Below are 26,811 nucleotides of genomic sequence, written 5' to 3'. Positions count from 1 at the left end.
GTGCAAAATGGTTAAAATGAGCTGTGAAAATTCTGCTTTGAATGCATGAGGAAACACTGCAGACCCTTTTCTCCCTCTCTTGGTGCCACACATTTCTATGTCAGGCACTGCCTGGATATTTCCCAGGCAAGCAGTAAAGCCCAAGTGGTAATGAAGTTATTTCCCTCAACACCAGGAGTGTTTGGAGCCATGGTCATAGCTCAGCATCTCCTGCACATTTCAGCTCTTGTTGTTCATCAAAGGAGCAATGAAAAGGAGCCCGGGAATGAGGTGTAGATGAATATGAATTATTGAAAGGAGCTAGGAAGAAAGCACTGCAGAAACAGGAGGATCTGTCATTTAAGCTCCAGGTAAGAGAGCTTAAAAGAGATGAGTGGATGTGGAAATGCTCTGAGTGCTGTTTGTGCTGCCTAATAGGGAGCAGGGGGTGTTGCTTTTAGTTTGCAGCAGTGTGTCTTGTCCTCACTCCAGCCAAGGGGAAAACCATCCTCTCCAATCCCATCCTGCCCTGCTTGCCTCATCCAAACCAGCACTGGATGAGGACAAAACTTTTGGGGAGAGGAGCAACTTCACTGGAAAAACTCCTTTTCCTTCAGGAGCCCACGTGGTATTTTATTTAAGATATTTTCTGTTGTCTAGTTCAGGCATTCAGATGAAATTTTAGATCGTTCCTGAAACACTGAGAGAAGGATTTTCTTTCACCTCATGCTAAAAGCCACTCAACAGCTGTGGATGGGTGGTGTCACCCATAACCTTCTAAATTCTTTTACCTTTTCTTCATAAGAGAAAACTTTCATGTCTTTAAATGATTTTGTCAGCCCCATTCACTTCAAATCTGTAAATCTCTTTCAAACAATGAAATCCAAAGCCACAGGAGGTTAGAATTTAGCAATACTCCCATTTAATCCATGATCCATTGCATCTTTGCAAAAATCTCCACAAGCACCTTTTGATTTGTTTGGTGGATAAACGGAACAAATGGAGTCACTTTCTGTTTTGCTGTATGCTAGCCTAACATGCTGTAAAACCAGCCAGCATTTCTGCTTTCCTGACTCTTGCTTTTCATTGCATTCATCCCTCTTCCTACTTCATGCCTGGTTTGCTTTAGATTAATCCCCCACAGTGGACACACAGTAATTTCCTCAGGTTCAGCCTGAGTTTACAAGTGCCTTCCATCTTCTCTAATCTCTCTAGCTCTGTCTCTGTATCTATCCTGCCAGGCATTTCCCTTGATTTTATTGTTAATTAATGCATCTTTGTAGTGTTTACAACAAAAGCTGGGTTATAAACATGACTCACAGATCCATCCCTTGCCCAGTCCCACCTTTGCTGACTCAGTGTGATGGCAATTTTTAGATTATGGTGAATGAAACATTTGCTGATTATTTTTCCTCCCTGCCCTTTTAGCAGCCACAGCTGATAAGCCCTCATGACTCTGTAGGATAAGAGGAGGTGGGGAATCCAGATGGAGAGAGCAGAATGATCACTTTACAGGAGGTAATGCCAGCTTTGGGCAGGGCAGCTCACAAGGAGCACTTAGACCTTCCTAAAGTTCCTAATCCTCGTGCCAAGCCAGCTCTAGAGTGCCTTCAATCAGTGCAAAAGCTCCTCTGCACCAAGGGGTGATGAAGCAGCCAGAGGTCAGGGAAAAGTGGGATTATTGACAGCAGGACAGGAACCTGAGCCACCCTCTGGGTTTGCAGTGTGCAAGGTTTTGTTTCTGGCAGCCCTGGGTGCTGGAGGGGTCTGTCTCCAGATGGGGAATGGGAATTCCAAACACACAGGGGAAGGCTGTGGAGGGAGGAACAGGCAAACCAAGGCTGCAAATTCACTTTAGAAACACAAAGCTGCAAAGCACCAGGGCTGCTGGATGGGCTGGAGGTCTGATGAGGGGGGTGAGGGAAGGGCTTGGTTCACAGAATCCCAGAATAATGAGGTTGGAAGAGACCTCTAAGAGCACAGAGTCCAACCCATGCCCTAACACCTCAACCAGACCATAGCACCCAGTGCCATGTCCAGGCTTTTCTAAAACACATCCAGAGATGGTGATTCCACCACCTCCCTGGGGAGAGCAATCCAGTACTTCATTATTCTTTTGGTGAAAAATTTCTTCCTAATATCCAACCTGTACCTTCCCTGCTGTAGCTGGAGACTGTGTCCTCTGGTTCTGTGAGAGACCAACCCCACTGTCTGCAACCTCCCTTCAGGAAGGTGTAGAGAGCATTAAGGTCACCTCCAAGGCCGTGGTGGTGCTCACAGGGGTCCCAGGATGACAGAAGAGATGAGAATGTTGACTCCATGTTTCAGAAGGCTGATTTATTATTTTATGATATATGTATTGCATTAAAACTATACTAAAAGAATAGAAGAAAGGATTTCATCAGAAGGCTTGAAAGGAAAAAAGAATGGAATGATCATAAAATCTTGTGACTGACCATAGTCCGAGACAGTTGGGCTGTGATTGGCCATTAATTAGAAACAACCACATGAGCCCAATCCCAGATGCAGCTGTTGCATTCCACAGCAGCAGATAACCATTGGTTACATTTCATTTCTGAGGCCTCTCAGCTTCTCAGGAGGAAAATCCTAGCAAAAGGATTTTTCATAAAATGTGTCTGTGACATAAGGCTCCTCTTCTCCAGGCTAAAGAGCCCCAGCTCCTTCAAACATTTCTCACAGGGTTTGTGTTCCCAGCCCCTTGTGGCCTCCTCTGGATGTGCTCAAGCACCTCAATGTCCTTCCTAAACAGGTTCCTCCCCTAGTGATGGGAGTTTAAAAGATGTTTAGTGTCAGCCTCATAAATTCATCCCCAAAGCAGAGCCAGGGACTCACACAAGGGGGGAATCTCTCTCCTTCCCTCTCCAAGGGGAAAGGGCAGCGCCCATCAGGGCAGAGCCTGGGCTGCTCTCCCAGCTCTGCAGGGGCTGCTCTGCAAGCACAGCTTCTGCTTCCAAGAGTTCCTACATGATCAGATAACATCTTTATATTTCAGCCTCAACAAGGCTAACATTTCATGGATTAAAATACAGATCCCAAGGAGAACCAGCCAAGTTATTAAGAAGAGCTCAAGGGTACTTTTTAAGAACAGTGTGGTGCTAAATACACAACAATGAGTTTTATGCATATTGCTTTTAACACAAGGTCTCAAGGCTTGGGAAGAAACATAATTGGAATGATTTTTTTTTTTTTTTTTTTTACATTTAATGCATCATAAATGGAGAACTGGATTTGTATGGTAATTTAAAAAGTATGGTATTAAGAAAAACAAGAGGAAGAAATCAATCTCACCAGTAAAAACTAAAAGAAAAAAATATTCTCAGACCTTCCTTCACTAGTTTTAAATGATTTGAGAAATAAATTATAACAGGAGTGGGGAAAAAAATCAACAGCATTCAGTATTCAGACCCACCTCACCTGCTTAGCAATTCATGTTTTAATCTGGCAGTTTGTCACAGTAGCTAAAGGAATTTTAACACTATTTCTCTTTCTGTTTGGAAGCTGAAAGCACTTCTATGTTTTATTCTTGAGCTAGATAACTTTTAATAATCAGTCTTTCTAGTAACTTACCCACCTGTTAAAAAGCTGTCTTCTCCAGCAGAATTGGTTGAAGATCAACTTTTTAATATCTCCTGAATGGGAGTCTGTTTTCATGTTTCAGTATTACAAACACAGTTCCTATAAGACCACAGTAATTATATTTATTTGATTTATGACTAGGAAAGTGAGGCACAGAGATACTGAGTGGTATGGCTGGGATGACAAAGAGAGATTTTTACCATGGCAACTGGATTGTGACCACAATATTACCTTTTCCCTTTTGATTTTACACCAGCCAACAGCAGATACTTCAGGGTGCACTGTAAGTCAGGTGTGTGTCTGTGTGTACAGGCAGAGCCCAGAAAATAACAGTACTGGTAGGCAGACACATCTATAGCAGAGCTCTTGCAACATCTGGTTAAAATCTTCTTCAGATTTTCTTCCTAGAAAATTAACACATTTTTCTGTCCATTTGCCTCTTCAAATCCTGAAATGGTGCAATTTTCTCTAACTCATGGTGGCACAGGGACAGTCCCTCAGTCACCTGGCCCTGTGCAGACACCCTTCAGACAGCTTCTCTTTGAATCTAACCTTTTTCTGTCTTAATCATCTCTGCTGTTCCTGGCTGTAGAAATGCATGAAAATGGTAAAAAACCCAATCTTGGCACTCAAAACAGTCAAGTATCAGGTTTTAGAGGGTCACCAGAAAGAGAAATTATGATGTCTGTGGCTGTATCCTGTGCTCTATATTGGATATTTGTGGTATTTCAGTGATCCTGAGCTGCACCACTGAAATGAGTCCCTTGGTATCAGTCAAGAGAATGGTGTGATTCAGAAATGCTCTGGAACCAAAATAAAAAGCACTCGGTAAGAAAAGCATTTATGTAGTTTTCCTCACAGTTTATGTTGTCAAGAGGTTTCCAGCTCTGAGAGAAACATCAAAATGCACAGTCCAAATGTGCCTGCAGAGCTGGAGAGAAAATGGAGGGAAAACTTCATTTATCAGCAGCAGCCTCCTGCTGATTATCACCAGGCCTCTCTTTCAAACCAGTTGGTTGCCAAGCTCTCAGTGAGGTCAAAAATGCTGACCAGATTTGTTTCCTGATGTGCATGTGCTGAGATGTGCCCTTTGGTTTGGACCTCCAGGTGCTCAGACATGGCAGAAAACCTTCCTCAAACAGAATTCACAGAATGACCAGGTTGGAAGAGACCTTCAAGGTCATCGAGTCCAACCCAGCCCCAATCCCTCAGCTAAACCCTGGCACCCAGAGCCACATCCAGGCTTTGTTAAACACACCCAGGGATGGGGACTCCACCTCCTCCCCAGGCAGAACATTCCAGAGCTTTATCACCATTTCTGTGAGAAACTTTTTCCTGCTCTCCAACCTGGATTTCCCTTGGTGCAGCTCGAGGCTGTGTGCTCTGGTTGTGTCAGTGCTGCTGGAGACAGAGCCCAGCCCCAGGTGAGCACAGGCACATTTCAGGAGCTGTGAGAGTGATGAGGGCACCCTGAGTCTCCTTTTCTCCAGGCTTGTGTGTGGAGCTCAGGGTGAAGCTGCTCACCAGAGCTGGAATCAGGAGATTTCAGATTTTCTGGGTCCTGTTCTCCAGTCAGGGCAGAGCTGGGACTGCCTCTGTCTAAATCCTGATCCCACAACACCCGGGCATTGCCTCCTGATCCATCTCCCACTGTGTGGAGAGGAAACAGCACTCAGCCCCAAGCCTGGCACTCAGCTTTTCCTCTGCCCATGCCACACAACATTTTAATTCCTTAAACCCTTTTAAACCTAAGTGATTCATCCCTTATGCAAAATTCATTGGGGTCCATGGAGGAATGATTATCCCTTTAGGATTCCTTTCCTCAGCCACTGTTTTTAACAGGCATAATTTTCTAGATAGCCCAGAGGAAAAGAGCACAGAAAACTTGAGGAAACTTGAGCAAAGTTGGCACAGGTTCAGTTCTCATGCATGGAGAGGAGAGAAACAACACAGAAATGTGTGTGTTACACGTCATGAACATTATTTTACATTTACATAGCAAAGAAATGCCCCCAAATGGTTCATTTGCTTCAATGGTAATTCAGATGTGACCCCTTTACCGCTTTCATCAGAGTTGACAGAGAAAAAAGAAACTTTTCAGAGGAAAAAGAAACAAAGGCAATGAAGGAAATAAGGAATAAAACACTGCCAGTGATATGTGACCCAGTCTTCCAAGACAATTTGTGGCACAACAGAACCGTGGATCATGGCTGGGGTTTCCAAGGACAGGGATGAACCAGCAATATTTTATAAAATGTTTAACAAACCTTGGGTACCCACAGCCTGATTTACCACGTGTTCCTGGGCCATTGCAGCATTATTCTCCTGGAATCAATAATGCTGCAACTTGGGAAGACTTGAATAATGAAGAGGTGGATCGAGTGCTTTACTGTCAATTTAATTATTCATACAAACGAGGCATTTGGCAAGAGAGGGGATTTCTATTGCTTCATAAAGGCAAATTATGGGGATATAAACAGGAACATGAAGCAGACATCGCTGGACTGAATAAAACGTTGGCATCAATCCTTAAAGTTTACCTTGCAATGTGTAATGTCATAATTAAATGGAGAAAAGGAGGCCAAGCTATTCTTTATGGCCCATGAGTAGCAGAGGGATCTGAAAAGAGGCTGAATTTCCATGTAACAAGGCTATCTAATTCCAATTAATTCCAGAAGTGCCAACCACCAATGAACACAATGGAAGCATTTAAATGAAGTTTTGGGCGTTTAAATGCTCTTTTCAATCACATGTAATTTTTTGTTGTTTTTTTTACAAATAACCAAAAAATTGTTTTATTTATCATCAGCATTCACATGGCACAAACATAAAGAACCTTAGAAAGGCCAGACCTATACCTTGGCTGAGGCTTAAAGGAGAAACAGAGCTCACAGACAACAGGCTGTGCACTCAATCAGTAAAAGAAACAGCATCAAACAATTTTGTGTTGAAATTGCACCCACTGAAGATGCAGCACTGAAGATGCTGATTTCTAAGCCAGTGAATGAGGAGGCTTTGAAAATTAATTTCTTTTCCTCATTTTTTCCCTCCTCTTTTCCAGTGCTTTCATATTTCCTTAAATAATTATTTTGATTTGCACTTTTGTTTTCCCCCTGACTTTAAAAGCCTGAAATGCATCTTGTGTTAGAGATGCCAGGCAAAGCAATTATCTTGGTATTATATTTAAGCATCACAAAAAGCCTGTTTGGGGAGGGAGGAGGATTGACAACAGTGCTTTTATTAAATTACAAGCTGCTCCCTGCAGGATGGTTGGGAGGCTGGAAGCACTGAGCATTTCTGAGTGAGATTGCCCATTATATACAGACATCATTGGTCTGGAGATTCTATACATGCACATATGGATGTAAACAGATAATTCAGATCTTCTTGGCTCTTCTGACAGAGAAATATTGTCAGGTAAATACGGCATGATCAGCCCAAAGGTGCAGCACCAACCTCAGAGAGCCCAGGCTGCCCTCAGGTGTCTCAGCACAAACACAAGGTCACCCCAGCAGCCCCCTGTACATCATCCATCAAGAATTTTGGGGGAAAAAGAACAGGAAAAACATCCAGGTTGTGCTAAAACATCTCCCTGGTGCCCAGGAATAGGTGGGTTGCTGACTGTCTGTGCCAGACATTGGATCTGCCTAGGGAACCTTCATTGCATAAATTTCTCAGTTCTTTTCTAAATACTTTACACTTTTGGCCACTGCAGCAGCCTGTGCCCATAAATTCTACAGTTTTATTATGTGCTCTGTGGAAAAAAACCAGAAATCTCTGTTTTCTGTCTGTATCTGCTCTTCATACAGGATGCTGGCATAGCTGCAGAGAGCAAAACAGGAGAGGTGAAATCACAGGTGAGCAAGGGACAGTGAACACCACCGGCTTTCCATCTCCTGCAGCATCAACTCTGATCAGTCCCTGAATAAAGGTCCTGTGAGGGCTCTAATGACTGAAATCTGGGGGGTAAATGTGCTGCCTTCAAAGGACAGCTCTGCCAGGTTCTCCTGTCCCAGGGATGGGGTTTGAGCTGAGCCATCGCAGCCACGAGGGCTCCAGCCTGCTGGGCAAGCGGCTCCTCCTGCTCCTTCCTCAGCAGCAGCAGCCCCCTGTCCTTGCTCTGCAGCAGGGGGAGAGGAGGGGCTGCCAGTTCTTGGCTCCTTTTTTCTGCCTCTGCCTCGGGATCGAAGCTCTCCAGACGATATTTTGCATTCAGACTCAGGTGTTTATTATTTCTTATCTGTATTACGAGTCCTGAGTTCTTCTAACAAGCTACAAAATGGCTAACTATCTTCCTATGAAAGGTCCTTTAAGGCTAAACTATCCAATTAAGAAATGACACCTAAATTATTTTCATTTTTAACCCAATAACTGATCACTCAAAGTTGCAATGTGGACTTTTGTGTGCAATTACAAAATACCACCCAAACCCACGGAGAAGAAGGTGGAAAAGAACAACCAGCCTCCACCCTAAAACCTCCATCTTGCCCCATATATATTACTCTATTCTAAAACCCCAAACTCTAAGTTTTCTACCCTGTGGTATTACACACTTCTAATCAAACTGCACGCCCATAATCCCAGTGCTATCAATCCATTTTGGAAGTTTTCTCCACAGCCTCAGGTCAAATATTTTCACTATTTTCCAGTGGGTCCATGCCCTTCAGCACAGAAAGTTTAAAGTTCTCAGCATCCAGGATTCCAACAGAGGACTAAACCAAATCACAGGAGAAGGACAAAGCTACCCAAGGAGGGAAACAAGGAGGAGAGAGGAATGTCATCCATGCCAACAAATCAGTGAGGCATATGGAAACTGCATTTAAGGCATAAAGGGTGTGTAAGGAGCTGATATAACCAGATGGCTAAAGAGCAAGGAGGGAGCAATTCCAGAAATTGTGAGGGAAACAGAGAACAGAGAAAGAATGTAAGGATTATCAACTTCATGCTGCAAAGGGCATGGAGAATTTCAAAGGAGAACTACAGCAGTAGTGATGAAGTTTTTTTAGAAAGTGAAAAAACACCTCAGCAAATGTGAGAACTGAGCCAGGAATTTGCCTTTCTCACCTGCTGAGAGATATCAGTGCTGAGGAGATTTCCCACAGATGTGGCACAAGGGTCCAAGGGGGCACAAACAGAGTCTGGCCAGGACAGGACAGCTCTGGGGTGAGGTGCATGTTTAAGTCCTTCAGAGCTGAGTTCCTCAGACACCAAATCAGGTATTTTTCTTTTGTGTGCATTTATGAATCAATTTCAATAGGAATATTTCTATCCATTCTCTGTCTCTGACAGATATTTGTGTGATTATAGCCAGCAACAAGGTCCTGATCCAGCTACAGACACAGCTGCAGGTCCCAATAAAACAACTATTAGAGTACCCACTCTTTAAAAAGAAAACTTGAAATTAAAGTACATGTATTTCTTGATAAATAAATGTAGCACTTAAATCACTCAATTGCACACAGAATTTTCTCATTGCTTTGGATTTATTCACTTTCTTGTCAGCTGTCTTCAGAAAAATAACCTTTAACAGCACCATGCAAGGGCTTCACAAGGTGGGAAGGAAATGCTAATTGGTTTTATCCTTTTGTGAAACAATCCATCCAAAGTTAATTAGAATGGGTTTACTTTTTCTTCACAGAAATAATCCATAGGAAAGACTGATGGGCAGAGCCAGCTGAGTCCTGCACAAAGGTGCAGGATTTAAGTGATTCTGAGCTGTGCTCCCAGAACTCTGTAGCCTTCAGGCATCTATCTGGTCTTTCTCTGTGGATGGCATAATTAGGCTTTGAGTGAAAACCCCAGTGGTGAGGCCTGATAAGAAGTTAATCTTGTGGGCACCTCGTGGGCCCGGGGAGATGTGCCCCAAAAGCCCAATTAGCGAAGGCTTCCTGTCCTGGGCTGTGCCACAGCCTTGCTCAGAGCTGATAAAAGCTGAGGAGCAGCAGCTCAGGGCTCCAGCAGCCCCTCACACCTCCCAGGGCTGAGGAGCACCTGCACTTTGTGCCCATCTCACTCCTCCTGGTGACCTTCACACTCCCAGCGTGGCATTTCAACCCCACAGATTCATTCACATCCCTCTGGAGACAGGATGCACTCAGAGCCTGCTGGCTGCAGCCACCAGCCAAGGCTTTTTGGGGACCTGTCCACAGAATCTGACCCCAGGTTTCCTGGACTCTCTGACTGAGGCCAAGCAAACAGAATTTGTGTGAAATCTGTGCCATCCCAAGTGCAGAATCCAAAAGCATTACAGCCCATGCATGAGCAAAGCATGATAAGGTTTGATAAGGTTTGATTAATGATAAGGTTGGAGTAATGATAAGGTTTGATTTCCTATAATCTGTAAGAGCAAAGGAAAAAGTTCTTGGCTGTTGGAAAAGCACTGCAGATTTGGAAAAGAGACCTCTGCTTTACAAGCCAGAGGTCCTTTGTTTTATGGAAGGAAAGCATTTCCCTAACAGGCAAAGGAATGCTGAGGCACAGCATCCATGGACCTTACAAATTCCCCTTTCCATCCAGGGATATTAAAGAGCAAATCCCAGTTCTGAGAGGGATGCGGGTCATGGAAAGTGCTGAAAAATTGAAGTGGTTTCTCCAGACCAAGTGACAGTAGCATGACTATGCTGGAAATTGTTTTATTAAGTAGATTTGCCAGAATTTACTGATTATCAAACCTCATTAGCCGGGGACTTGTACTCCATGTTCTTCCCCAGTTGCTGCCTGCTGCATACACGGAGGGATGCTGGAGAGATTATTCCTAAGCCCTTCCCCCTTCCCTCTCCCCTCCTCTTCCAGGACCACATCGACAGTCCCGGGGGAAGAGAGGAGGGACAGGGAGAGGGCAGGGAAGAGAGCAGGGACAGGGAGAGGGCAGCATCCAGCAGCTCTCCCTCAGCATCCTCCACCAGCAAAGCCCAGGAGAGGAGCTGCGGCTCAGGACACCTTTGGGAGGATCCCTCAGCACAACATATGTTACAGCAACACGCACGGCTGCTTTCCCCTTCCAGGAAAGAGGAGAAGGAGGAAGAGGGAAGAGCTCCAGAGGGCTCCAGGGATTTTCCATGTAAGCAAAGGCGGACGATGCCCCCGGGAGCCGCTGCCGTGTGCGGCAGGTGAGCATCACCTGCGGGGCAGCCCCGCTCCCGCCTGCTGCCCCTGCTCCGCCGGTAAGTCACTTCGGGAAACTTTCTTTGCAGTTCGCACTTGCCTGTCTTGGGGTAAAAAAGGGGTTTTTTCATCTTTAGGGACTGTAGGCAAAAGCAGGGGTTTGTCCCTGAAAGGAGGAGGGGAGTGTTAAATTCTCCGAGGTGAGAAAACGCTTTCAGCCTGCTTATAACAAAGTTTACTCCGCTGTGGGCAAAGATTCCTCTCTAACTTCGCAGTAATTTGGCACGAGGTCGGGTGGATCAGAACAGTCATCATTTAGACAGAATTTAAGGTATTTTTAATCCTTGCAATCCCCCCGAGAGGCAGAACGGGCGTGCAGCGAGAGCAGAGGAATCACGATCTGAGCAGTCCCGTTAAAGCAATTAGAACTTCGCATCCAGCTGATGGCAGGTAATTGCCCTGTCGCTAATAACTAATAACTCTGTCGCTAATAACTATTAAGCAGCTTAGTTGAGTCAGCCCGTGGTCAGGGGTTTACAGAAATAAGAAAGCAAAGTGACAACGACCGCAAAATAAGGATAAAATAAGGATGTAACGGTGCCCAAACCTGCTCGGAGAGGAGCCCGAGGTGTTCCCGTTAGGATTTGCAGGCTCCCGAGCCTCGGTGATAATTATGAATGAGGCTGGAGCTGTGCTCCGTGCCTGTGTTGCCAGACAACCAATGAGGCAGCAAAGCAAAGCTCATTCACGGGCTGCAGGCTTCAGGAAGAGGCACAGAGGTGACTTTTACTTACCAAACAGGCACTCATTGATTTCCTGATTGAGGAAAGTGGCTGGAGACACCTTTCCTCTGGCAGTAACCTCTGCTATGTTTTCTCCTCCTCCCTGTGTCTCCTCTGGCTGACAGATCCCCCTGCTCTGATGCTGTTCTGGATGTCCCGGTGAGAACTCTTAGAGATGCCTATTCTCTCCAGAGGCAGTGACCAAGACTATAGCAACATTAGCTACAACTCCTGCAATTCCTTGAGCCACTTGTTTCCCATCTGCGTGGAAACCCCTTCTGTCAAGGGGGTCCATTACCAGAGGGCCAGGAGGATTTACCACCCTGACCAAGTGTCTGCAGTCGATCTGAAGACAGAGATCATGATCAACGTTGGGGGCATCAAATACCTGCTGCCTTGGAGTACTTTGGATGAGTTTCCCCTGACCAGACTGAGCAAACTGAAGCTTTGCAGCAGCTATGAGGAAATCATCCAGCTGTGCGACGATTACGACGAGGACACCCACGAGTTCTTCTTTGACAGGAACCCCAACGCTTTCGGGATGATCGTCAGCTTCCTCGCAGCAGGGAAGCTGATGCTCTTGAGAGACATGTGTGCCTTGTCTTTCCAGGAGGAGCTGAGGTACTGGGGCATTGAGGAGTCCAACCTGGAGAACTGCTGCTTTCGGAAACTCTTCCAGAAGCTGCAGGAGCTGGCCGAGATCCGCAAAGAAGAGGAGCTCCGGAGGAGCAAGGAGGCTTCGTGCGTCTTGGATGAGAAAACCAGATTTGGGCAGTTCATGAACAGACTCAGAGACATGGTGGAAAATCCCCAGTCAGGACTGCCAGGCAAAGTCTTTGCTTGTCTCTCCATCCTCTTTGTGGCCACCACAGCTGTCAGCCTTTGTGTGAGCACAATGCCAGACTTAAGAGCTGAAGAAGACAGGGTAAGTCAGTCCTTCTTAACTGCTCTAACCACAGAACTGGGACAGAAAACCCAGCTATGGCTCAAATTAGTGCTATCATTTTCAAGTGATATCATGTTAAGAATAATGGGAACAAATATTAGACTGATTTTTGGCTAGAATACAAAAAAGCTTTTGGACAGAGCAGATGTTTCAGCTCTCCAGTATAGGGTGGTTTTTCCTTCTTGAGAAGCAGCTTCCAGTGTAAGATTAACTTGTTAGCACTGGCTCTCAAACTGACATGGTGGAGTTTTCAAGATGCTTCACTCTCTATTTACAGGCAATCTCTCCTTTGGACACATCAGCTACAGAAATATTTTCCTCTGACATCTTTACTTTAAAAACAGCTGGTTATCTTCCCTTGTGATAAAACTGTCAGATGCTTAAAGAGGGAGAAATATTCATTAATTTTTATATGTTACATTTCAGTAGTTGCATAAAGATTGAAGGATGAGAGGCAGATGAAGTATTTTTGCACATACTGATACATAAAAGCTGTGCCTCTAAAAAATCATAATTCCATGCTAAAAGAATTCTGTGTTTGCCCCATATATATGTACATATTGTAGGAACAATACCAAGCACTATCTGAACTGCTAACTGCACTTAAACCCTTCTCAAAAAACTCATCCACGTTAATTCAGGGCAAATAAATCGAGCCTGTATCACACATGAAGGATCTTCTCTATAACATTACTGTAAATATTTCAGTATTTAAAAGATTTATTTTTGTAATAATGGACCAGAGGATGAGCAAGAATCCAAAGTTATTTCAGATGTGGTAACGTCCAAATTCATCAAATAACCTTGACTAATCTCTGTAATGAATCCTGCACTTCATTTGCAAATTGCCCTCCCAAAAGTGCTGAGGAAATCTGTGTCAAATGAACTCCCTGCCCCAAGCCCTGCTGTAAGACAAGACACTCCTCAGAGTGTCACATACTGATGAATAAAGTCATTTTTACATTTACAGCACAGCCTGGTGTGTACAAGACAAAAATCTGTATCTGTTTTACTGGTCAAAGCAGCCTTATCATGGTTATAATAAATCCTGATATTTGATGTCTTTGGATAAAACTGAGGACTGCACAGGAGGCTGAAATTTAAGATAATTCCCTGTTCCTTTTTAACCCCTTGAATATTAACTCCCATTTGCTAAGGAAGGCTCCAACCTGTCAGGAATAAGCCTGGTGCTCTTGCAGCCTTCACCAGCTATTCTATTACTTTTTGGCTGAAAAAAGGAAAAACGGTTTTCACAGGAAAAGCTGTTAGCACTGTTCCAATGCTTCTTCCAAGGAAGCACTTTAAATATAGAACATCCTTCTTCCAGCTCAATGTACAAACATTACAAACTCTGCTCCAGCAAGTGCTTCCTACTAACTTTGTTAATGGAAGGGGCTTTTTATCTTCATTTCCCAACCACTGCAGGAAAAGCTTTGATAAATAAATCCCATGTAAAGGACCCAGCACATAAGCAGAGCTCTGCTGGATGTAAGGAGTTGTGTGTTTTAAAAAATAAATAAGTTAGAAAGAAAAGCATGCTGAGGGTTATAAGTGTGTCTGGGAGCTGCAGTGAAGCTGCTGTTCCTGATTTCCTATAGAACAAGGATGACATTACTACTTAGAGATTTGCATGTATATCAGCACTTTAAAAACAAGCAAACTGCATTGAAATAAGCTCAAAAGATGGATTGTTGGAAGTGAGGGGAGAGGATGAAGGATGAACTTGAGGAGAGGACCACATTTGTCCAAACGTTTGGAAACATTCCATAATTTACACTTACAGCAGCAGCCTCATGCACTTTGTCATTGTGCCCCAGAATACAGAGTATTAAAAGTCCTTTTCTATGAATTATGTGATGTTCTGCCACAGGAAAAATAGGGGAATGTATGAGACAAAATACTCATGCCTTGTGGAAAAGCAGAGAATCTGAACTACTAACAAGCAGTTTTGGCATCCTTAAACGTCCATCCCTAAATTCTTAGCCTGCAACAACTAAGATTTCCTTACTGATCTCTCAAAAGAGCATTTTAACTGGAGCTGGACAAATAGCTGCATGAAGTTAATTGACTAAAATTAGGATTTCTTGGCTGCAGCTGAGTCATACTTAGCAAAATCAACTCTCTGTTGATTTGTAACTCAGAACTGACCTCAGAGAGTGAGTCCAAGATGGGGCCACATTTACCAGCAACCTGAAACAAGCATGCAGGACCTGAAATTTTTGCTTTTAGGGCTGAACACAAAGATGATTCGATACCTGTTTGCTCAGTGACAGAAGACAGTCAAATTCATTCACAAAGTTTCTGAACAACCTGAAATTCCACACTTGAATTCAAAGATTATTGTGAGGTTTAATCAATTCTGAGTTAAAGCTTGGCAAAAGCTAAATGTCCTTAAAATTACTGCAAGGATCCATTTTCCAATGCCACCAACGCTGGAAATTGAATTTATCCATATTACCCATTCAGAAAAACAGACAAAAAAGGCTTTACCTCTGCTGCATATTTACCACTCTAGGGTCCTGTTCCTCCTCACCACAGCCACATTAAGAGAGTGAAAACTGGCTGGAGTCCAGCTCAAGATGGATCAGAGGAAAAAAAAAAAGGGAAAATAATGCAAGGTGACTTCCACTTGACTCACTTGGCTCAGAGGCTGCTGATCCCACCCTGCAGGCACAGCAGATCCCTGGTCCTGTGAGCAGCTGCTGAGCCAGGTCTGCCCAGGAGGGAGGAAAGAGCAGGCACAAGAGCAGCCAGGAGTCCTCAGCGAGCTCGGGAAAGTGAGAACTCGGCTCTGTCTGTGCGAGAGGGATGGCAGGGAGCCAGGAGAGAGCATCTGCATCAGGGAAACCCTGTCACCCTGGCAACCAGAGGGGAGGGAAGGAGCAGCCCAGGGGCAGCAGAGGGGATGATGGCAGGGGGAGCCTGGAGTGGAGGATGCAGCTGACAGAGAAATAAAGGAGGAGTTGTTATCACTGACACACTCCAGAATGTGCCAAATGCCATTTAGGGACCTCCTCATGAAAAAAACCACCCAGATTTGGGCAAACATTTATATCATATATGGACATGATGTGAATCTCAACCCAGAGAGAACAGTCCCAGCTGAAGGGTGAGCAAAAAGTTCAGTAAAAATGTGGAGTAGCAAAGGAATAGCTCTGGTGAGCTCAAGTTTGAGTCTGACCATGAAATGAATATACAAAAGGTTTTATTATTTGTGAGGCTAAGGAGAGAGGAGCCATCAGTAACAAGGTTATGTTAGTTAGGAATAAAACAACAGAATGATCACATTTTCCAGTGGAAATATATCCTTGTCCATGATATTTGCATCAGTTCTTTATGGAGCTATTTTTACCAAACAGTTTTTACCAAACTGTCTTTGGTAAAAAACAGATTTAATATCATCAATGTGCATTATTCAAGGCATGTAGAGATAAGGAAAAAAGGCATATTTAGAGGTGAGAAAATCTGTTATTGATCTGAACAGGAAGCCTGAGAGAACTGCAAAACTGAACAGGAGACCAAGCATAGGAAAGCTGAAGTGACAAAATTCAGCAGTGTTACTCTCAAATGAAGAAATCCAGATCATCCCACTACAGACAGGACAGAAGTCCCATCAGAGCCCCCCAAAAGTCCCAGTCCCTCATAAGAGTTACAGTCTAAGAGGGGTGACTGAAACAGCCACTGCTCAGCACATCCAACCCAAAGGAAAAAAACAACACCATTACACCAGAAGAGTCTGGGATAAAACCACTGCAGAGGGGCCTGGAGAGGGAGATCACTTTGAAGTACTCTGGGGACTTTCCTTGGGATGAGATATTTCATTTAATGAGTCCCTAAAGTTGGCATCCTCTGGAGAAATGACTCAGCAGAAAGGCTACAGCAAGGTCTGTCCTCCAGGAAGGCAGCAAATTAAGGTCAGGGGGAAAGAAAACCCCCAGATATTTCCATTCCCTGACCTTGTTACTACTAATCCTTGTGTTTGCTCTTACCTGACCTTGAGAAGCTTGGAATTGCTTTAGGTGTTTTATAGGACCTAATGAAACAAAATCATCATAAACTGCAACCACTGTTGTTGCATGTGAAGGTTTTATCCTGAAACACAGAATACTCATTTTTTTAAAGCTTCTTTTCCTGGGATCATTTGATTATGTGAAAATCGAGTTCCTTTTAAAGGAGTAAGTTTCTGGTCTCTGGTTGCACTTAGAATCCAGAAAACAGAACAGATGAGGAGAACCCAGTACTTAACAAATAGAACCACTTTGAAATTATTTTTTATATTCTACACCATTATTCTGGAGGCCCTGATTAGTTTTTTAATGCTTGATGTTGCTGAAGTTCTCTGTATGATGCTAAAGGATGTTTGGCTTGCACACTGGGGGAAACTGCCAAGAAACAGGTTTTCTTTAAAACTGGAATAATTTTACTTTATGGGGGAAAAACCCAATTTATTTGCCTTATTGTGAAGAGAAAGAAAATGTAATGCTCATTTAAAGTGTAATACTATAAAGGCATATGTGTACATGCCTATCTATAAATATACTGCTATATACATATGACTTGAAATTACTTGAAAATAAAGCTGGATGTGCTTCGGCTTTATTGCATCTGCTCAAGCACTTTATTCTGGGTTCTTATCCGGTCACTTTCTGCAGACAATCCCTCTCTTAAATTGTCCAAGCATCCAGTGCAATTCTGATTTTTTTCTGACCATTTTGATTAGCAAGGGAAGTAGGAAAATGTGCTTCACTGGAGCCCCCAAACCCTCCTGGTCTGGGTGTGCTCAGCACGGTGAAACCCAGCTATTTATGTGCTTCATGGAGTGAATTAGTTAAATTAATAATGATTGAAGAGGTTAAATAAGAAAGCATTAAAACCAGAAATCAGAATATTCAAGCATGGGACTTTGATATATGTTTATGAATTATTGCTTTTTAATACATATTTATGAATTATTGCTTTATTATATATATTTATGAATTATTGCTTTATGGCATCTGCCTTTTTTTGAGGCCAGCAACACCCAGAGCTTTGAGATGGAAATTTCACCATCGTGTGAAGACCCTGATTTCAGAGTCCCACACTATCAGTGACCATTTCCCAGGCACCCACACCCAGAACTGCCCAGTTCAGCACTGGCTCTGTTCTGTACAGCTCTGATGATGCTCATCTCACTGAAGCCCTGCTCTGCACAGCCCAAAGGGCACAGAGGGGATGCTCACCCTCCCTGCCACACACAATCAGTGTCTGCACAAGCTCTGACCCTCCAGGGAGGGAATGGATCCTGCCTGCCTTTCCAAAGCCAGTGTCCAGTGTTCAGGGAGCACATTTAGACATTATTTGTGTGCCTTATGCCCATCCCCTCCTGGCTGTGTCCCAGCAGTGCTGAGGCTCCGAGCTTTGCACGCCATCCTGTGGGACCCCCCAGCTGTTCCAGCTGTTCCAGCTGTTCCAGCTGTTCTGCACTGGGCACTGCCCCAGCAGCTGTGCAGTGTGCCAGCACGTGGCCCTCACTGGCATTCAGGATTTCTCCCCCTCCTGCTGCTTTTAGAGCTGTAATTGTTACAAAAGCCTGGTCACTCCCCTCACCTGGCTCTCCTCAAGCACAGGTGAGTGCTTAATAAATGTTTTCTTTGGGAAGATGGGTGCTGCCTTTCCATCTCTGGAAAACTCTCTAATTTATCCCCCAAGTTCTTTCCCACAGTGTCAGCACCTCTCATTAGTGCCAGTATCTCCCCTTAAAACAGATTTAACCATCTTTGGGACCTGCTGTTCTCCAGAGTTACAATAAGAAGGAATTTCTCTGAAGAATTTGCAATGCAGTGAGAAAAGAAACAAAGAAACAGTAACAGGCAAAATGCTTTGACCAGCAGCAAAACTGTCAGTTGAAGGTTATCCTTCCAAGTTCAGATTAATTCCTTGTCATTTTGACTGCACTGCTCTGCACAGTTACAAAATTGTCTGTTAGATTCCTTACTAGAAAAACAAGAAAAATTTACTCTTTCACATCTTTCTGCTAACACCAACACTTTGGAGTTACCAACTGGTTGAAATCAAAACCAGATTCTTCAGATTGACTCTAACAGTGTCTGCAGACTAAAGTTTAAAAGTTAATTTTAACAATTTATTTTAGGTACACTTCTGCCCCAGAGGGGATAGTTATTTGTTGGACACAGAGCATTATTTTCTTTCTCTGCTCTTTCTAATGTCCACATTAATACAACACCAATATTAGTTCAGTTTCCTCAAATGCTGTAATTGTAGTAATTGTTTTCCTAAGTCCAGGCTTCTTTCCCCTCAAGTAGAACAAGTGGGAGCTCATTGTGTTCTCAGAATACACAGCACTGCTTTAACAAGCTCATCATTCCCTAAATCAGGTTAGAGTCTTTCTCAGCAGGCTGTAACCTTCTGATTTTATTGCACCAGGCTGAAACCATAAATCCATGAGCTGGTGTGATCCATAACACAGGGTTTTCAAGCTCTCCCTCCCCACCATTTGATTCAGCAGAGCGTGGTTTAATTATTCAAATACCAGCGTCAATGCGGCCGCAGTGATTCAGCACTACCTGCAGCACTGCAGCTGCATCCCAGAGCTCAGGTATGCAGGGAACCCACACTGCCACCACATTTCCTAACCAAGCCATCACTTCACAGCCAGAAGGGATTTCTGCCCTGTATCTGTTCATTTCCTGCTGTCAACGGGGTAAGAACAGCTTGGAGCCAGCTGGGGAGTTCATTCCCTACACCCAGCTCTTGCTCTGCCTCTGCTCCTTCCTAACCCTGCTCTAGACCTGCAGCCTCCCCTGTATTCCCACTGCCTTGGGTCTGTGGGAAGAACCAAAGCTTGTTTTTACACCATGCCATTAGTTTGTGTTTTTCACACACAGGGAATTGCTCAGGGAGAAGCTCTAGACCAGGATGAACTGCCCAGGTGTGAGAAGTGCAAAAGGCTGGAAAACAGCCCCCAACCAGGAAATGGCAGCCTTGGGCTTAGAGAGGGAAATTCCTGCTGGTTTTTCTTCTAAATCCTGCACCTAGAGGGCTGGCTGATTTTGGCCAAAGGGCCAGGCTGCAGGAAGAGCAGTCCTGCTGGGATAAGTGCTGGACAGCACAGGCTGGCAGAAGGCAGGTCGGGAGCTGCAGGACAGGCTGATCCCATCTGCTGCCTCTCTGGTGGACCCTGGCCTCTGTCCACAGAGCAGTGTGTGCATCACAGGAAGGATCTGAGCAGCAGCTTGGCTGTGCCAAACAAAACCTGTGCCTGCCAGGATAAATTTAGCAGATGTGAACCATGACCTTGCAGCAGCCATGGAGGCAGGCGTGCTCCTGGTGTGAACGGTGGCATTCTGGCAGCCTGTCCCTCTGCTGCAGAGGGTGAGAAGGTGCAGGTCCTGTGCTCAGGGAAACTCCTCTAGGACTCCAAGAGGATGGGGCATCTGAGCTCTTTCCCTGCCTGGTTCTGGCTCCACGGGGTGTGGGTCACTGAGCACAGGGCACCCTTTCCCCAGGAGCAATCAGTGCTGCAGCCTGGGCTGGGAGCAGGGCTCAGATCCTTTCAGCCCTTGCTCATTTGTTTGATGATGATGATGATGATGATGATGATGATGATGAGCTAGCTGGCTCCCATAAACATGCCCTGGGAATAACAGTGTTTGCATGCAGGGGTTCTGTTATGACTTCTAGCTGGGTTCAAGGACTTCTGTCAGCTTGGCTTCATAAATAACACGAGATTCCTTTCTCACCAGTGTGCTGTGCAAGCAGCACATACACCTTGTGCTGAGGTACATATTGATTTCCACTCCAAAGCTCTGGAAATATGACATGATTCTGAAATAATCCAGATACTGATCAAGCTGTGCTTATTAGCAAAGTGTTCCACAACATTGGAGGAACTTTTGCTATTTAACTTGGGAATAGATCACTTGACACAATAGATCATTTGCTATTTAACCTGGGAATAGATCACTTGACACAATAGATCATTTGCTATTTAGCTTGGGAATAGATCATTTGACACAATAGATCATTTGCTATTTAGCTTGGGAATAGATCACTTGACACAATAGATCATTTGCTATTTAACCTGGGAATAGATATTTGACACAATGGATCATTTGCTATTTAACTTGGGAATAGATCATTTGACACAAGAAACACTTGGAATCACTGACACCACCCTGAGCAGAGCTCCCTGGCAAGCACAGGAAGGAGATCACAGGAAATCCTGTAGTTTTGCTTGTTTTACCTCCCAGACTCCACCCTGTTTTTAGATTGTGGGAAATCCCAAATTACACACCACAGACAACAGGCTCAGACTGCTGCCAATGAACTTCCACTTAGAGTCAATCACACCCAGGGCAGAAAGTTGGTGCCTGTCCAATTTTATCCTCACACAGCTGCAGCACTGCACTCCCAACATCATGGGAATAACAGGATTTCTTTCCTGATTGTACTTTAGATTAAGAGGGAATAAAGGGTAAATACCCACTGCAAAAGGTATTGGGGTAAATCTCTGGCAGCAGAAAACTCATGGGTGGATCAGGTAATGATTCAGAACAAGTTTTCCAAAGCATATTTTAATTGTCATTTGTCTTAAGAGGGCAGAAAGGTGGGACACAAGTGATCAGCACAGAGCAGACCCTGAAGGAACAAGAGGAGTTCCTTGGTGGTGTCTTACAGGTATTCAGTAATAATCAAGTTTTTCCTTGTCTACACAAAAAAAAAGTGAGCAGCATCTGGAAACCAGCATGGATAGATGAGAGATATATTCTGCAGGGGAAATTCTGATTCAGTCTCCCTGGGCATAACTGAAATTATTGATGCATGTAAAGATATTATTTTCACTGGATGAGATTTATACCTGTTGTAAGTTAGGCTAGTGCTGCATAACCCTGGGATCTGGTTCTGTTTGTTATCCTAGATGTCATTACACTTTAATTAATGTTTCCTGGCACATATCTCAAGCACATTTAGCTGGAATTCACAATTAGTGAATAAATTGCTTTTTTACTGCTCCATCCCTGGAAGTATCCAAGGCCAGGTTGGACAGGGCTTGGAGCAACCTGGTTTAAGGGTTTAAGATGGGTTTAAGGTCCCTTCCACCCAAACCATTCTGGGATTCTGTGAGTGGAAAACAAAAACCAGGAGGGTTCCCCTGGGCTCTTGTTTCCTCAGAGGGAACTGGGTTAACTGCACTCAGTACTGCTCTTCTTCTCTTTTATCATGAACTAACTTTTTTTTTTTTTTCCTTCTTTAAAGAGAATTTAACAGAAATATCCTAAAATGAGCAATCTCACTGTAACACCATAAACTCCAGCACATAAGAGAACATGGAAAATAAGCCACTCTCTTATACACCAGAGTGGGATAATCAAAAGGAAGCTTGAATTTTTTTACTATCTCTGGTGGTAGAGGAGTTTGAAACAACTCCTTTGCTTCTTTGAGGTAGTTTATAAATCTAAGAAACCACTCAATATTTCAGGCAGCAGGCTCAGTATGTATCTTTTTACACACAAAATATTGTTTCATTCATTGTTGAGCCAAATGCTCATTTCATGCAGAAGATCAATACCAGGCACTCATTTTATTACATTTATATCATAGGTTGTAGAATTTCTGCCGGAGGCAAGTTCCATAAATCCTGATAAATTCTTGCATTGCTGAAAAGTAAATCTGCAGGATGAATAAAGTATAAAGAGTTACATACTCACTGCTGGGCCTGTCATAACTGTTCTCCCATCAAAGTCAGTGACAGGTTGAGTACAGATTGATGTCAGATGGTTTGGTTGAAAAAGCCCTCCCAAAATATGCTGTGGTCACTTCTAAATAAAACCTCATCTTCCCCTCTTGCTCACAGTCATCACCACCCCAGCTTGGAGTTTTTAGAGCTCCCACACCACCGTGAGCAAAACTGCGGCAGGAGGAGAAGGAGCTCAGTGAAAATTTGACTCAAAGATCTGGAAATAAACCCCCAGAATTCCACTCCAGTTAATGGTGAGGTCGAGGGAGGGAGTTTCTTGTGGTTTGTGTTGGCAGGTGCTGAGCACTAGAATATCCAAATGTGACTGGCTTGTTCAGAAAGAGGAATTGTGCAGAAGTTGTGGTGGCACAGAGATTTCTTTATCTGCCATTTAAGCAAAAAAAGGCTTGCATGGATCAGGGTATTTGGGCTGTACTGAAAGTAACTAATGGGAATGGGGTGGCAAAACAATTTGAAATCTCCCACTGACACAGGAGCATCAGTGTTTTGGTGAGAACAGAGCTTTGAAGTCAGTGTGTGTTCTGCCTGTTCTTTGGACAACAGTTCTGAGAGCCACATAAAACACTGAGCTGTAAAAATCCTCAAAACTACTGGGAGAAACAGAAATTGGCTTTGGTGCTTGATATTTCCTCCCCCACCCCCTCTCATTTCAATATTTGCTGCTTTTGAACAGGGCATTCAAAAGGACGAAGAATGTTGGAAGAGACTGACATTAGAGAGGGATATTCTACATAAATCAAGTCAGGTGCATTCCATAATATATACAAATGTTCCTAATATATAAAACATTCACATGCAAACTCTTGGGATGAAATCCATCTCCCCATGTGAAGGCAATGAGCATGTTCTCATTATGCTGACAGCATAAATTGCCTTCACTCAGTAAATACAAATTTCCATAGGGAATACTGAAGTTACTGAGGGTGGCAAGAATTAAAAATCTCCCAAACAGTCTCTACATTGCTACACCTTGAAATTTCATGCTCACTTCAAAAGACAGCCTACATCTTAATGGTTAAACCTTCCAGGTTTAACAAACCAGCAAGTTTTAACCAGCTTAAACAAAATTTCTTCTGTTTTCTAAGGAAGGAATAGGGAAAACCCCACGATGATCTGAGAGCAATGTCACCTGCAAATGTCTAAAGGCAAATAAATAACAGATGTATTGGAAATTCAGCCCAGCTAACAAAAAATTAAACAAATCTTGATGGGAGCAATGAATAATTCAGAGGCCCCATCACTGGGGTGACCAGAGGCAGGTTTTGTGCAGAGTCCAGGCTGCACTGTACAAATAATTCAGGGTTCAGAGAGAGTAAGCACTGCACAACACAAGTGCTGATTGCAGGCAATCTCATCAAGCCCAGTCAGCAGCTCTGCAAACATCAATGTGCTCCAGCCCTGACTGCAAATGGAGCCACAGCCTGACCCTGCATGCAGAGCCCTGGCAGGGCTGATGGAGCTTCTGTGGTGTTTCATTTTAGGGGTAAAATATGGACTCAGCAGCTTACTGTGCAGAAAGGAGAAATCCTCAAATGGTGCTACAGAGCTAAATTGTTCTGAGGGCTGGGCAGGGTAAAACTCAGTCCTGAGGGGGAACCTCTGCTGGCCAATTTTGTAACGCAGAAAGACTTGTTACTCCCAAGTGCAGCAGAAAGTGGGAAATATTGAGTGTTGTAAAAAGTCTGCCGTGACTCCATTTTCTTCATGTGGGAAAAGCCAATATTTCATTCACACAACTCATTTTATACAGTTTTCACAGACCTCGTGGGCAACTTTAATTTGTAATTTGATAACTTTCTTGTCAATTACTGTATTGGTTAGTAAAAGGTATTTTACTTGTCCATCAAATCTCTCTGTTCTTGAATTGTCTACATATTTTGTTAACTGATTCTCATGGGACAGATTTTATTGTTTATACAGGTGCACTTGTTTTTCACCCTAGAAATAGATTGTTGTGCTAATGAACTCTCATTTTCAAGATGTTTTCACATGAGAACTTGCAAAGTACTTAGCTGCATTTAGAAGTGACAGGCCAGCTATTAATTTAATAGAGCAGGCTATTTATATATGATTTTATGAGGCCTTTCTTTTATAATTTTTCTACCTGTCTGTGACATTCAGGACTTACAGCCTGCATGCCAGGACTTTATACATAGATGGGTTTCATTCTAGTAGTTGGAAGAAGCAACAGGGTAAAATGAGGCAGGTAGACCTCATGGCCTACCTGACCAATGAGGCCTGACCATGACCAGAGAGGCAAATGAGCTGTTTGTTCAGCTATTTTGTGTGCTTAGTATTCTCTGTGGAACTGAAGGACAGCTGCCACACTACCTGTGAGCTGGTTTTGTTTATCTCTGCTGCCAGTGACTCAGGCAGATTCATATTGCCTCTCCCTCAGCGTTTTTGGATGCTGGTTCACAGACTGTTCTTTTGTTTATTTCCCTCTCTGCTTTGTGGCAGGGTGAGTGTTCCCAGAAGTGCTATTACATCTTCGTCATCGAGACCATCTGCGTGGCTTGGTTCTCCCTGGAGTTCTGCCTCCGCTTCATCCAGGCCAGGAGCAAGTGTCAGTTCTTCAAAGGACCCCTGAACATCATCGACTTCTTGGCCATTTCCCCTTACTACGCCTCCCTCATCTTCTCCGAGGACGACTCCAGCGAGGAGGAGGACAGGCCGAGCAGCAACACGTACCTGGAGAAGGTGGGCTTGGTGCTACGGGTTTTACGTGCCTTGAGGATCCTGTACGTCATGCGCCTTGCCCGCCACTCGCTGGGCCTGCAGACCCTGGGCCTCACCGTGCGCAAGTGCACGCGGGAGTTCGGGCTGCTGCTGCTCTTCCTGTGCGTGGCCGTCACCCTCTTCTCCCCCCTGGTGTACCTGGCTGAGAACGAGTCGGGCAGAGTGCTGGAATTCACCAGCATCCCCGCCTCCTACTGGTGGGCCATCATCTCCATGACCACCGTGGGCTACGGGGACATGGTGCCGCGGAGCGTGCCGGGCCAGATGGTGGCTCTGAGCAGCATCCTCAGCGGGATCCTCATCATGTCCTTCCCCGCCACCTCGATATTCCACACCTTCTCCCACTCCTACTCCGAGCTGCGCAAGGAGCACGAGCGGCTGCAGTCGCGGCTGAGCCGAGCCAAGAGCGCCAACCGCGCCGGGGAAAGCGACACCTTCAACGAGACGGACAGCCTGATCCTGGAGGGGCAGGCCTCCCCCATCAAATACATCTACACGGGGAACTGAGCCGGGAGCCACTTCAAATACATCTGCACAGGGACCTACCTGGGCCTGGAGATCCCATCATATACATCTACATGGGGACCTGGGCCTGGAGATCCCATCAAATACATCTACGTGGGGACCTGGGCCTGGAGATCCCATCAAACACATCTACACAGGGAACTGAGCCTGGAACCACATCAAATACATCTACACAGGGACCTACCTGGGCCTGGAGACCCCATCAAACACCTCTACATGGGGAACTGGGCCTGGCCTCCCCTATCAAACACATCTACACAGGTACCTGGGCCTGGTGTCCCCCTCAAACACATCTACGCAGGAACCTGGGCCTGAAACTACATCAAACACATCTATGCAGGGAACTGAGCCTGGTGTCCCCCATCAAACACATCTACACAGGGACCTGGGCCTGAAACCACATCAAATACATCTACACAGGGAACTGAGCCTGGAGACCACATCAAACACCTCTACACAGGGACCTGGGCCTGGTATCCCCCTCAAACACATCTACACAGGGATCTGAGCCAGGCCTTCCCCATCAAACCCATCTACACAGGGAACTGAGCCTGAAACCCCATCAAACACATCTACCCAGGGATCTGAGCCTGGCCTGGGCCGTTCCCAAAACCACAGACAGAAATGTGCACATGTGTGCATCAGCAAAATACACAAAGCAAAGCAACAGCACAGGTTACAGTGCTATCCTGGCATAGGTATAAGCAGCAGCCAACCCAACAGAGCCAGCTCCAAAAAATCCCTGTGGAGCTGGAGGTTGGGAGAATGTAAAAAAGCCAGAGTTTATTCAGTGATAAATGCTCATTCTTCTCCATGACTACGAAGAAGAAACTTTGTCTCTACCACTCATGCATCTTGCTGAATACCTAACACTGAATGAGTAACAAACAAACCAGCTTCTGTTGGCACAAACACACTTGTTATTTGATTTGCCTTTGAGTTTCCAGTGTTCTTGCAATGAATTTCCTGAGCCAGGCGTTAGGACACATTCTTTCAGGGCTACACACCAGTGTGGCTATCCACAGCTCATCCACCAGGCATACAGACACAAATCCAAATTCTGTATTTAAAGCCAGTAACAAGCTTAAAATAAAATAAAACTGCTGTATGTGACAGCTTTCAAAGTTTGCCTGTAGCCAGATGATCAATCTGTACCTAACAAATTGCACTGCTTTGTATAAAACACTGTTTGCAAGAGCATTTGCTTGAAATGCAGTTGTGGTATGCAGACTGTAAACATATCATACTAGACAGCAAAAGTCTTCAAACTTCTTTTTCATATAATTATTTAAAATAAAAATGAGGAATAAAAAAAAAGAGCTCAAGCTTACTGACCATATCAAAAAAGCCTTGGTGTTATATTTTGTGTTGAATGGTGATGG

General features: G+C 44.4%; 1 protein-coding gene and 1 long non-coding RNA gene across 5 annotated transcripts in view; one reads left to right on the top strand and one right to left on the bottom strand.

Moving 5' to 3' along the window:
* The window catches only part of LOC139596462 (uncharacterized), a 49,795-nt gene extending 38,087 nt beyond the window's left edge, over positions 1–11,708 (bottom strand). The window contains exon 1 of the long non-coding RNA XR_011681324.1: positions 11,288–11,708. This is a non-coding gene — a long non-coding RNA (uncharacterized lncRNA). The remainder of the gene's footprint in view (positions 1–11,287) is intronic.
* KCNG4 (potassium voltage-gated channel modifier subfamily G member 4) lies at positions 128–25,583 on the top strand. Of its 4 annotated transcripts, XM_071440774.1 has the most exons (6): positions 128–350; positions 4,309–4,404; positions 7,386–7,433; positions 10,581–10,739; positions 11,588–12,387; positions 24,626–25,583. In XM_071440774.1, exons 5-6 carry the CDS (start codon positions 11,638–11,640, stop codon positions 25,409–25,411), a joined length of 1,536 nt encoding a protein of 511 aa, XP_071296875.1. In that variant the 5' UTR covers positions 128–350; positions 4,309–4,404; positions 7,386–7,433; positions 10,581–10,739; positions 11,588–11,637; the 3' UTR covers positions 25,412–25,583. The 4 variants fall into 4 exon arrangements, with proteins under 4 accessions (XP_071296875.1, XP_071296877.1, XP_071296874.1 ...); XM_071440776.1 differs by lacking the exon at positions 4,309–4,404; XM_071440773.1 differs by lacking the exon at positions 4,309–4,404 and having other exon boundaries at positions 10,369–10,739.
* The last annotated feature ends 1,228 nt before the right edge of the window (positions 25,584–26,811 follow it).

Source organism: Agelaius tricolor, unplaced genomic scaffold (genome assembly GCF_023055355.1).
Source record: "Agelaius tricolor isolate 1412-34295 unplaced genomic scaffold, bAgeTri1.0.p SCAF_15, whole genome shotgun sequence".
Classification (NCBI taxonomy): Eukaryota; Metazoa; Chordata; class Aves; order Passeriformes; family Icteridae; genus Agelaius; species Agelaius tricolor.
Note: the sequence above shows the minus strand (reverse complement) of the source record. Positions and strands in the feature narration are given on the sequence as shown.